The 13,895-nt window shown below is 39.7% G+C and overlaps 1 protein-coding gene across 1 annotated transcript; it reads right to left on the minus strand.

The window, feature by feature from the left end:
• Positions 1-10,081: 10,081 nt before the first annotated feature.
• Positions 10,082-13,849, minus strand: LOC137719315 (endoglucanase 2-like). The gene is made up of 6 exons (XM_068458413.2): positions 13,290-13,849; positions 12,774-13,057; positions 11,782-12,219; positions 11,389-11,536; positions 10,966-11,132; positions 10,082-10,874 (listed from the first exon to the last, which is right to left on the minus strand). Exons 1-6 carry the CDS (start codon positions 13,522-13,524, stop codon positions 10,542-10,544), a joined length of 1,605 nt encoding a protein of 534 aa, XP_068314514.2. The 5' UTR covers positions 13,525-13,849; the 3' UTR covers positions 10,082-10,541.
• Positions 13,850-13,895: the final 46 nt, after the last annotated feature.

A 13,895-nucleotide genomic window follows, 5' to 3' on the forward strand; every position in this document is an offset into this window, starting at 1 on the left:
AAATATAGCATTTGTTCTTTGTAAACTTTCAAGATATACTAACAACCCTAGCACTTTACATTGGAAAGCAATTTGTAGAGTTTTTGGTTATCTTAAGAAGATTACTAATTTGAGTCTATTTTATTCAAGATTTCCAGTAGTACTAGAAAGGTACTCAAATGCTAGTTGGATTACTAGCGCAAGCGATAATAAATCCACAACAGGATGGATATTCATTATTGGGGGAGGTGTTGTTTCTTGGGTATCAAAGAAACAAACTGTTATATCACACTTCACTATGGAATCTGAGTTTATAGCATTAGCAGCCGAATGCAAAGAAGTGGAATGGTTGAGAGATTTATTGTTCGACATAGAGTTGTGGCCACAACCAATGCCATCTATTTCTTTGTATTGCGATAATGAAGCTACATTGTCTAGTGCTTATAGCAAAGTATATATAATGGCAAATCTAGACGTATTAGCTTTAGACATGAATTTGTCATACAGTTAATAACACAAGGAGTTGTTAACATAACTTATGTAAGGTCAAATAAAAATTTGTCAGATCCTTTTACAAAGGGACTCTCGAGAGATATGGTACAAAGTACATCTAGTGGAATAGGGCTGAAACCCTTTACTATAAGTCACCAGTAATAGTAGCCCAACTTTGCCTAGAACATCACTAGACCAAAGTTCAATGGGTAATAATAAGTTACTGATAAGTGGTTTGAATAAGCACTGAATAATTTATATAGCCTATTCCAGAATGTCAATGCATACTTGTAATACCCTGAAAATTTAAATATATGAATATGCGGAGAAAAGCCAGAAATTATTATAAATTATGTTGTGAAATTTATTGTTAGGTTGAAAAGCCGGAAATGCTCATAGTTGGCTTAACGTAATTATACGAGGATTTATTTTATCTTTATATATTTTATCTGATTTCTTGACATATTTGGATAGAGGATGATCCTATGAGCGAGTAAGCGAAAATCGTTCGTGAAACGGAGTTATAACGAATGAGTTATTAGCATTTAAAGTTACGAACATTTTTGTAAATTTAATCCCTTTTAGAAGGCTCTAGATTTTCTGCAGCATTGAGATTATGCCACGTGGGTGGCTAAGATGAGAAGAAAAGAAGAGAAAGGAAAGAGATGGACGGCTGTGATGGAAAGGGAAGGAGAGAAAGGGAGAGAGAGAGGGACCAATCAGAGGGAATGAAAAGGAGGGAAATGAGAAAAAGAGAAAATGGGGGAAAATTGGGTCTCTTGACTCGTGCGACCCGACTGGCGGAGGCCATGAACTCCGGCCATTTCCTGGTCAAATTTCGACAAATTAAAGCCCCTCACCACCTGAAAAACATTCCATGACTTTCCCTCTACCTATTCCACCATAAATTAGATGAAAATTGGCCTTGAAATTGTGCAAACTGCACCAGTGGGTGCGCAAGTTCATAGATGACGGTCTACCGAATCTCAAACAAATTCCTTTGATCACCACCACCTATAGCATTCTCTTGAGGCTTAGAATAAAGCCTAAATAAGTTTGGGGATGGTGGTGCTGTTAAGGAGTTAAATTGAGGACACCCAAATTCTAGGGTTTCGGCGGGTTCATGGCGATTTGAGGCTTTTCCCAGCCGAATTGGATTTCAGCCCAGGTATAAAAGTTGTTCCCCTTAACTTGCTCTACATTTTTGTAAAATTTAGTAATTTTTGGAGATAGTTGAATTTTCTGGCAAGTCGAGACGACCGACAACCACTTACGACGGTGCCTGGCTAGTGAGCCGATGCTGTCTTTTTAAGCTATTTTTGATATTCTGAATTCATATTTGATATGCATTTGGTGTGATTCCTTTGTTTGAACCAATGTTCTAAAACGCGGTCAAGGCGGCCGCCTAGGAAGCTATAATATGATCATGTGTGTAGTATTTTTCTGTTTTGATCATGTGTGTAGTATTTTCCGGTTTTGACTGATAAATACATAGTTTAAGGTATGGAAAGGCCACTATTGTATTTGTAAGAACCTTGAGATACTTACACTAATTGAAGGTTAAAATCGAAAGATACCTTTTTGTATGCATGAACATATGTGTATGATTAAAGTTAATGATAGAAAGATTGATTCATTATAATATTTCTAGTTTTATATATTTTGAGATAGAGGAGAATTGTAAGATGTTTCCAAGTATATGAGCTATATATATTATTGAAATAGGGAAGGATAGTTGGTATATTTCATTAATATATATATTTTTTATATATATATATATATATATGTATAAATGTGCAGCTGCCATGATGTCTCGTCCACAACTTTGGGAGTTGATGCATGTTCCATCAAACAGTCTTTGCATGTATGATGAGAGATTGGCTGCAATGTCGTGTCTCTTGGATTGAAAAAACACAACTAATGGATACCAGTGCCGTTTGTGAAAAAGCACAATTAATGGACTGCAGTGCTGTTTATGAAAAAGCACAACTAATGGGTTGCAGTGCCGTGTCTTTGGTAAAAGGCACATGTATGAAAAGACAGCAGACTTGCATCCATTCAGTGGAAACGAAAGAATGCTGGAAAGATGAATTTGATCCTTACACACTTTCAATTGAAGGATGTGACTTTCATATGCACACTTTGGAACAAGTCCAACGGGTACCATATAAAATATATATAGCCCACGTTGGCTGCATAATCAGACATACAATTCTTCAAACAATAGTTTTTTATCCTCTTTCTCTCCATCAAAATCATACAGTTTCCTTTTAGAAGATTTTAAGGGAATGTCAGTTCTTGCTAAACTAAAATTCCAAACTTTGTTGTATCCTGGAAGTGATTTTCTTTAGACCCGTTAGCAAACTCATATTAAAGTGGGGACAAATATCATTTTAAAGAAAACGTATTAATGTGCCTCAAAGTCATTTTTTCTGTCAAATTCTCAACCTTATTCTTAACAGCAACAAGGAGCAACAAAACATCTTCATTTCCCTTTTAACTCCCCTCATAAGGAAAACGAAGAAAGAAAAAAAGGGATCGGGAAATGTCCTTCGCCGCCGCTGCCTCTCCACTGACAACAGGCAAACGGAACAACCCGCCCGGCCCCTCCGCCTGCTACGATGCTCGTCGGTGAGCCTACCTCAAACGGGACTACAAAAATGTACCCCGAGATCCTTCTTCTCCACGGACACCACCTTCCTCTCGGAGTGGACCTCGACAATAACCCTCCATTGCTCTTCTTCTTCCGAAAAAAAAGGTGAAGAAAAGAAGCTTTCTGTTTGACCGGCCAGAGATCTTTCTCTCTCTGCAGGATACTCCACCAAAACGCAGCAAGCCCAAAACGGCAGCGGCAAGGTGGCTGCATTCAGAGACTGCAGCAACTAACCTCAGCTGCAGTGTACACCGACAGAAACCCATGGTTCAGGCTGGTCCTTCTTCAATGGCCTGCAAGTTCATTGCCTTTGCCCAAACATTGGCATTTGCCTTCCGACGATGTCATCTCTTAAGCCATGCTCGCTGTCGCTCTCCCTTGCAAGCTCTCAGAATGGCGTAGCAAAACGCACAGAACGGAACCCACGAAGTCAAAGTGCCGATTCCCCAAGGCCTCAAAATTTGCCTACGCTGAGGAAGAATGCCACCATCGGATTCCTTGGACCGCTTCTGGACCATTCCCCTGAGCTTTGCAAGAGAGAGTCCATGCAAATCACAAAGACATACCAAAATATGATGTGGTTGCTCTCGACCCAAAGCCAGCACGTGAGGTGAATCGGAGATGATCTACAGTTGCAATTAAAGCTGCAGTAAATGAGACGAAACAAATGCAAGTTACAAAGAACTTGATGACTTTGAAGCTATATATATCCATCTGAAGCAAAAAAAGTGCACCGTCACCAATCAAATTTGTGACTGCAAAGACGGCCTTTTTTCTCAAAATCATGCACGTGGTAACTTTAAAAAAAAAAAAAGGGGCAAATGTCTTCCAAATAAATTCCTCTCCACAACAAAAGGAAGAAACGAGTTTAAAACTCAAAAGAAAAGAAGACATGTTCATCCATGCATTAGAAGACAAACAAAGAGAAAGAAGCAGCAAGGGAAGAGGAAAAATAAAATACCTCTTACGTAGGCTTTTTGGATATGGCTAAAAATGTGGATACAAAAGATCGGCACCAAGCCAAAGTTAAAATTATTCATGAAGCTAAAAATGTGGATACAAAATATGCGACACCAAGCCAAAGTCAAATGCCAAAACTAAATATTAGTGGGTTTATTACAAATATACCCGTTAATTTCATTTGACAACAAAGTGGTACAAAACCACATCAAACTTCAAATGGCATAAAGCAGATTTAAATTACAAATGGCACAAAGCCGCTACAAATGACACAAAACCACTTCAAATGGCATAAAGCCGTATCAAATATCAAATGGCACGAAGCCGCGTCAAACACCAAATGGCACAAAGCCACATCAAACCCCAAATGGTACAAAGCCGCGACAAGTCTCAAATGACACAAAACCAAGTCAAGTCTCAAATGGCACAAAGTCGTATCAAAAACCAAATGGCAAGAAGCAGCGCGTTCCGCTCCAATGGCTTAAAGTCCTTGCCCGTACGAGCTAAAACTGCACAAGGCACCAAATGCTCATTGCCTGCACGAATTGAAACTGCCCAGGCACCAAATTGAAACCAAAATACCAAATATAATGAATTACGCCCGTTTGATTCCATCAAGGATACGCAGACAATCTAGTACCACATCTAGACGCAACCACAAAGCCTAAATACAAAATCGAACCCATGGTTCACCACAGCCAAATTCACCACAAATCCAAATCAAATCCCTGGTCCATTCGACCAAATTCACCACAAATCCAAAAGCGAATCCCTAGTTCATCCAACCAAATTCACCCAAATAAACCTATTGAAAGACCTCTGGGTATTTAGGGTTTCTCTAGATTAGGGTTTCTCGGTATTGTCTGGGTAATAGGGTTTGTGTCAACCCTATTAGTGTTTTACCTAGTTAATAGCCGTTTGTTTTCTTCTTGTTCTTCTCAACTTGTATAAGGGTCTTATCTTGTTGTCATCTCCTTAATCCAAGGAGCTTAGTCATGTTTCCCATACCGGCTACATAGCGTGATTCAAGGAGATCTAGGATAGGTTCTTGAGTGTTGATTGTAGTTTACAACTCACTCAAACTCCTCTATATATTTGTAACTTGTGTTTGTTCTCAATACGATTAACATAATACAAAGATTAGAAACTTCAAAAGCCAACATGGAATCAGAGCAGGCATCCTTCTGAGCCTGTCTTTGTATATCTCACTTGTTGTGATTTTCCTTTAGCAAGAATATGGCTAATGAGAATTCAGAGGATGAAAGCATCATTGCTTCTCCTTCTGCTCACATCTCTGAAATGGATATCAATCCAAATCAACGACTCTATTCAGTTTTACTGAATGAGTTTAATTATTTGTCGTGGGCAAGAGCAGTTAGTCTTGCACTTAGTGGAATATCCAAACTTGGTTTCATTGATGACAGTCATCCTGTTCCTGGAGTTACTTCTCCTGAATATGGACGGTGGCTTTGTAAAGATCAACTGGTCATGTCATGGCTGCTTAATTCCATGGAAAGGAAGATTGCTGAAATCTTCAGCTATTCCAAGTTATCTCTCACTCTCTAGACAACTGTGAAGGAGATGTATGGTAATCAAAACAATTATGCACACATCTTTCAACTCAAGAAGGATATCTCCAACATTCAACAAGAAGGTAAAACCTTTTTTCAACATCTTGGTTCTCTGAGAAACATGTGGAATGAGCTGGATGTCTATAAACCTCACACCACTGATCCCACCGTGCTTCTCAAAAGAGCTGAAGAAGATAAGATATTTCAATTGCTGTCTAGCTTGAGCTCAGAATATGAGGATTTGAGAAGCCATATCCTCATGAATCATGAGCTACTATCCTTCACTAGCATTTGTGCAACCATCCAACGTGAGGAAGTAAGAAGAAAAGTCATGAACAGTGGTACAAAAACCATTGTGACTGAAGCTAGGGCTTATTTGACAAATGAAAAAAGATACAATGGAAAAAACCCTCATCTGAAGTGCCTACACTGTGACAACATCGGGTATGTGAGAGATAAGTGCTGGATCTTGCATCCAGAACTCAAGCTGGATTTCATGAAGGATAAAACTACGCAGAAGACAAGTCGAGCCTATCCTCGTGCCAACACTACATCATCTTCATCTTTCAACAGTTCTGATCCATACAAACAGCTCACTGCAAATCCTGCTACTCTTATAAATGAGTTCACAGCCTATCTCCATCAGAAGAAGGGTAGGGAGGATCAAGCTGTTGACCATAAAGATGGAAGTGCAACTGTATTGCTTGGCAAGTTTGCAAGGTTTCTGGCCGATGTTGATTGCTTACCTCAACAAGACATGAAAGGTATCGTGAATGCTTTCAAAACTACTCTTAAAATTAATGAGTTGCATGACTTTTAGGTTGTAGATTCAAGTGCCACAAATCATATGACTAATCAAGTGTCAAAATTGCATAAATTTGAGAAACTTCATAAACCATCATATGTGTCTGTAGCTAATGGTAAAGGTGCTAGGATTGTAGGAAAGCGAAAAATTCACTTGATATCAGACCAAATAGAGTCTATGGCCTTATATTTTCCTTCATTTCCATTCCAACTTCTCTCAGTGGGACAAATCATAAATTCCTTAAACTGTTTAGCCATTTTTTCACCAGAAATTATCATTTTTCATGATCGTGTCACCAAGGGGAAGATTGGTGAGGGATTTTACCTAGATGGTCTCTATTACATATCGAAAAGCTCTCCCAGTGGATTACAAGCCAAGTCTATATCCATCCATGCCTCCATTCAAGATCATTTTTTGTGGCACCAGCGACTAGCTCACCCTTCTCAACATGTTTTGTCCACCTTGTTTCCTGACTTAGGCAAAGAACCAATTCATTGTGAAACTTGCCATATGTCAAAGGCAACTAAACTAAAGTGATGGAAGTGTTTAAAGATTTTCATAGTCTTGTTAAAAATCACTTTTCCTCTCAAATTAAAACTCTAAGGTTTGATAATGACACCGAATACATGTCCCAAGTCATGACTCAATATTTGAGCAACAATGGCATCATGCATCAAACTAGTTATGTTGGCACACCTCAACAAAAAGGTATTGCCGAGAGAAAAAGTCGAGATCTTCTTGAAAAAACTAGGTCATTGATGTTCCAAATGAATGTACCTAAACGTTTTTGGTCTCAAAGTGTTATGGCAGCAACTTACTTGATCAACAGGTTACCTAGTAAGGTGTTGGGGTTCAAATCACCAATGGAAATTGTCAAAAACAGAAAAGTAGACTTGTCACACCTTAAGGTCTTTGGATGCATTTGTTTTGTCCATGTTCAGTCCTTGCATCGAGACAAACTTGACCCTAGGGCAACCAAATGCATTTTCCTTGGTTACTCATCCACACAAAAAGGATACAAATGTTACAATCCACAATTTAAGAGATTAATTGTTTCCAAGGATGTTAGATTTCATGAAACTAACCCTTATTACAGCAAATCTCTGGATAGTACAAGTGAAGGGGAATATTGCTTGGATCTGTTTCCATTGCCAAGAACTGAGACCCTTGCCACTGAAGTCACTCAACCTAATGCAATGGTGCCTGTACATCACACAAAGTTCCCCGCTGAAATTGACAACCCAGCTTCAAGTGATAAGACCAATACTTCTGTTGAAAATGAATCTCTCCACAGTATTGCTCTTGAGGAATCTTCATACGAGTCTCATTCTACTGCGCCTCGACGCAATCCCATTTGTGAAAGACATCCTCCAACAAGACTGCAAGACTTTGTCACTTATAAGCCAAGACATCCACTGTCCAACTACGTGTCCTATCAAAAATTGTCACCTAAACACACTGCTTTTCTTTGTAATATATCTGAGCATGTTGAGCCTCAGTCATTTCAAGAAGCAAATCAATCACAAGTTTGGCAGCAAGCTATGCTAGATGAACTGCATGCTCTTGATCAACATAAAACCTGGAGCATTGTGACACTGCCTAAGGGAAAAAAGACAGTAGGTTGCAGGTGGATATACAAGGTTAAATTCAACTCAGATGGGTCCATAGAAAGACACAAGGCAATATTAGTGGCTCGTGGCTGTACTCAAACATTTGATGTGGACTACAAAGAAACATTTGCTCCTGTTGCAAAGATGAACTATGTGAGAGTACTCCTTTCAGTTGCTGTTAACAAAGGGTGGCCTATGTATCAAATGGATGTAAAGAACGCCTTTTTACATGGTGAGCTTGAAGAAGAAATCTACATGAGGTTACCCCCAGGTCATCCTCAAAGTCATGAACCTGATATTGTGTGCAGATTGCACAAATCAATTTATGGTCTTAAACAGTCACCGAGAGCTTGGTATGCCAAGCTCAGTTCAGTCCTCACAATTGTTAGTTTTAAAAGAAGCAATGCAGACTCCTCATTGTTAGTGCGCGTTAGCACTGCTGGGACATTGGTCGTCCTTGTATATGTAGATGATTTGATCATTACAGGAGATAACCCTGACGAAATAACTGAGCTCAAGCATTCACTACAATTACGTTTTGCAATCAAAGATCTTGGAATACTCAGATATTTTCTTAGCATCGAAATGGCTACCTCTCACAAGGGTTTCTTTCTCAGCCAACGGAAATATGTTTTGGACCTTCTCAAGGAAGCAAACATGAATGATGCTAAACCTGTCCATACACCTCTTGACACAAAGCTCAAACTTAGCTTGGAGAGGTAACCACTTCCAAACATAAGCTATTATCAGCGTCTTGTTGGTAAGCTGATATACTTGACTATTACAAGGCCTGACATAGCCTATTCAGTAAGCATTGCTAGCCAATGTAATCTTGTCAAAAGACTACTTCGGTACCTAAAAGGTTCAGTGGGTCGTGGCATCATCATGAAAAAGAATGAGAGCACTCAGATCACAGGTTATTATGATGCTGATTGGGTTAGTAACTCTATTGATCGTAAGTCTACAACGAGGTATTGCACATTTGTGGGAGGCAACCTTGTTACCTAGAAAAGTAAAAAGCAAGCAGTTGTTGCAAGATCCATTACTGAGGTTGAATATCGAGCCATGGCATCTACTGCATGCGAACTAATATGGTTGAAAGGTCTACTATGCAACTTAGGTGTCTTCACTCCTCAGTCTATGTATCTTTTATGTGACAATCAGGCAGCAATGCACATTGCTTCCAACCCCGTCTTCCACGAGAGAACCAAGCACATTGAAGTTGACTGTCGCTATGTTCATGCACAAGTACAATTATAGGTCATCAAAACTCATTTTGTCAAGAGCTACGATCAACTCGCATACTTATTCACTAAACCATTAACCTCTCCTCAATTTCAACGGCTTCTCGGCAAGCTTGGATCCATCAACCTTCTGGATCCAGCTTGAAGGGGAGTATTGAAAGACCTCTGGGTATTTAGGGTTTCTCGGTATTATATGGGTAATAGGGTTTGTGTCAACCCTATTAATGTTTTACCTAGTTAATAGTTGTTTGTTTTCTTCTTGTTCTTCTCAACTTGTATAAGGGTCTTATCTTGTTGTCATCTCCTTAATCCAAGGAGCTTAGTTATGTTTCCCATGCCGGCTACATAGCGTGATTCAAGGAGATCTAGGATAGGTTCTTGAGTGTTAAGTGTAGTTTGCAACTCACTCAAACTCCTCTATATATTTGTAACTTGTGTTTGTTCTCAATACGATTAACATAATACAAAGATTAGAAACTTCAAAAGCCAACAAAACCAAACACCAAAATCCTTTTAGTGGGTCATTCACTCATTGAAACCCCCAAACCCATATCAAAAGAACTACGAGTGACTTGATCCCTCAAGGGGGTACGTAAGCAATCTAGGGCTCGACCTAGGTGCAGTCGCAAAATCAAACAAACATCCAAATCCTCAAATTTCATATTTTTCATGTTAGAATCAAAGGGTATTCCTTTCTTAAAAGAAGGGCTATAATTAATAGGCGTGTAGCCTAAAATGGGTTGAACTCAAATTAATAAAACCCTCTTCGAAAAAATGAACGAGGGTAAAATTGTGTCAAGTGAATTATTCGTACTCGTGACAATTTTTAATCAACAATTAGAAAGAGAACAACATCTAACAGCAATGATAAATCAAGTCACTACTCAATATTTTCACATCAGGGAAATGGGCAAATGCCAGTCTGGTGTTCCTGCTAGCTAAAACCAGCATGAGATCAATCACCTATATCTCCACCTGAATTACTAAAAAGATACCGTTCGAGCGCAAACCCGGCGTAACCAAGTTGGCCGGCTAGAGTAGTGTCTTATTTTGCACTCCAATTCGGATCTCCTCCCCTAGTTTGAACTATATTACAATATCACTCGAACATATATAATCAAACCTACATGCTACATATTATACAAAAAGAGGGCCGGCCTTGAGTGTAACCATAAGAAACGACCACCTAGAGCCCCGCATCAAGAGGGGCCACACAAAATCTTGTGTCTATGAGAAAGTCTTAGCCACTGGAGAAGTGGTAACTAAGCCTGATAGGAGTGCCACAATAAGGGCACTATTGTAAGTGCTTGGCTCACCTTGCATTGAATTGTTCCTGGAATCAATGTAGGTCTCATTCATGAATGGGCCACCAACTAGGGCACCAACAGCTACATTTGGGTTGGGATTGGGTGAGTCCAGCCACTTAAACCCGTCTCTGCAGCCGGTTTCTGCATCCACTGGAATTGAAGCTCCCCTGTGGTGAACATATTGAGGGTAGCTGCTTCCGTACCCTACAAGGTAGCTTATCCTCATCGGGTTTTTGCCTAGCACATAATCTGCCTGCAAGGGTTTTTGTTTGCAATTACCTTAGTTTGACGAAAACATGCAAGAAAAATCAACTTATAAATGATGAACTAGCCTCATCGAATACCTGAGAGATGGCAAACTTGCGAAGATCAACAGGATTGTAGGATTTTCCATCGCAATACAGCATTTCGGTTTTAGATGTTAGCATGTAGTCACTATAGAGAATGGCTAAAAATGCTGAAGCCACAGCATGCTGTAGACAGTTCCATTTTATCACCCAAATCAGACCGCCTACATCGCATGACACTCACTCATCAATTTAGTCTTCGCACACACGATGTAACGTGCATGTGTATTCAATTAGCATACATCAAGGGAAAAAAACAGAAAAGAAACGATTGTTTTCCATTAGATAATGAGGCATAAGCTAACATGTTCTGCACTTGGGTTTCTTATAGTCAGGCAACAATGATGAATATATGTGATGAGATTAGTGAGTGCGAAGCTGCTAATTCGTGCGAAATAGTGACAGCAAAACGAATCTTACTGGATGTTCTGCTGGATGTCGCCGTGGGGGAATCGGGTAGAAGTGAACACATGAAAACCTCTGCAGTTTCCCTGTATTCCTGAAGATCAATGTTCTCTGCAGATGACATGTCTTTTGTGCCAAAGAAACTTATCCTAGACATCAGAACCTGCTCCAACATGACACAAATTGTATATATTCTTCAAGAGACTTTTGACAAATAATTTTCGCAACTGGTCGTATATGACTTAAAAATGATTAGAAGCAACTAAATGCTGGTTCACAACCTGTTTTACTTAAACAAAAAGGGCTTAACGTATCTTCAGGATAGTTAACAACAAAAATGCGTAGTTGTAATAGTTAATCTTGGCCTATAAACTACACAATGGTAAAGCATTGTTATATACTATGTACCTGAGTTGCAGCATGCTTGTCATCCCAGCTAAACCAAGACGGACTTCCCCAATTTGCAAACGCTGGCCCGTTCTGTTCGGTTGCATATTTGAAGTAGGTTGGGTCTTTAGTTGCATGATAGAGCCAGGTAGCTGCCCATAAGAGTTCGTCTCCATATCCTGTAGAGTTGTAGTAGATTTGCACTTGGGGAATGCTGACACTATAAGCACCTCTATAAGTATCAGCAAAAGAAAACAGCTGCTCAGCGTGCGTGAGGAGCAACTTAGAGTAAGAGGAGTTGATTTTCCTGAACACCAGAGATGCCGATGCCATGGCAGCTGCAGTTTCTGCTGCAACATCTGTTCCTGGGAAGGATGTGTTGATTTGAATCAGAGGCCTTTTCTCTGTCATTACTTCCGGTCTCTGCCAACAGTTGTGATCCAACTCGGGATCACCCACCTTCAATCACATAAAAGTTAACAAATTAACAAAAAAAAAATTGAGAGAAAGAGAGAGAGAGATTAAGAACAAAGCAATCTTATCACATGATGATAGAGATAGACAATTATATACTATCAGTTGTAGGCAAGAAAAATCTGAGAGATTAGGGCACTACTAGGTCACCAAAATTCGTTCACTAAATGATGTTCTCTTACGAAACTTGTATCGCAAGACACACTCTTATATGCCTGACTGTGAATGCGATCAAATTAAGGCAAGAATAAACCTAATGAATTGTCCCCATTCACAATCTAGCAACCCTAGTGTATTCAAACAAGGTACTAACATGATACTAGGAGTAATGTTCTCTAAACAAACTTATATTGCAAGACAGACGTTTTTATGCTGCGATTTGCGAGACTGGTTCTAGACCACAAATTCAGACAATAATCGATCTAATGAATTGTCCCGATTCACAGTCTAACAACTTGAGCATTACCATCCATGTATCGAAGAGTTTATTAGGATATCATTGAAAATTTGAAGTAATTAACCTAAATAATGTAACTAACCTGAACATAAAGCACATTTGGAGAAGCATGTGCATTGATTAGGTAATCAGTGATCCACTTAAGTGAGTCATGGGCATGATCCAACTGCTTCACAGCTTTCATTCGGTCTCCATATTCAAGAATCGCCCAAGACAACACAGTTGCAGTGAAAGCCATGGGAAAGCCAAACTTGATGAGATCACCTGCATCATACAGTCCCTTTGACAAATCCAAATCTTCCTCACTCCCGTCTTGGAGGCCCGAATCCCCTCGCCACAGAATGGGGTTATCCACCAGCTTACCAGCTGCAACAAGAAGAAGAAGTAACACAGGATCATAACATGTTTGGTTTATAACTTACAAATCAAATCAAGGGATCATTGAGACTGTTTCTGCAGAAAGCACAACGTTTTTAAGTTTTTCTGACAAACATAAGCAGAAATATGCTTCTAGTTGACAGAAAACCGCTTTTAGCCTTTCCAGAAGCAGTCCCAAAAAGACCGCAAGACAAGAAACGGAGAATTGGGTTTATGTTACATTTCTGGGCATCGAAGAACTGCATGGAGATCTGAAGAGCTTCGGAGTATTTTGGTTCGATGTGACCCGAGACCCTGCTTGATTTCCAGTGCTTGAAATACCGTACAAGAGTAAGTGAAACCATTGCTGCTAGCAGAGAGAGAGTTAATAACAGAAGTAACCGCCAACACCATCTCTCCGTCTTCGACTTCGATTCTGTGCTGCAATCAGCTTCTTTCCCAGCTTTCAGTTCCATGTTTCACATCCGATTCAAAGCGATAGTTCTCCGAACCATTTTTCTACAAGATCCGAGCTTTTGATCCGTAAATACCTATTCCGATTGTGATTTCCGACCCAGAAGAAGAAAAAAAAGCGGAAAAACAGTCGGTCTTTTGTTTTATTTGATGGATTCAGAGACAGATTGTGTGATGCCGATCGCGACCGGGTGTCTGCGTCGAAGGTGGATAGACGTGGCCGGAGAATGATGCCGTTATGAGCGTCGGGACAACCTTATAAATTGCAAAAAGGGCAGGGGGCGGCTTGTCCGTTGCTTTGAAGGAATTTTGCTTTGTTTGTTGCGCGGGAAAAAAAAAAAAAAAAAAAACACATCACACTTGTGCTGGGCCT

This window comes from Pyrus communis, chromosome 15, assembly GCF_041283825.1.
Source record: "Pyrus communis isolate YQ-2024b chromosome 15, ASM4128382v1, whole genome shotgun sequence".
Classification (NCBI taxonomy): Eukaryota; Viridiplantae; Streptophyta; class Magnoliopsida; order Rosales; family Rosaceae; genus Pyrus; species Pyrus communis.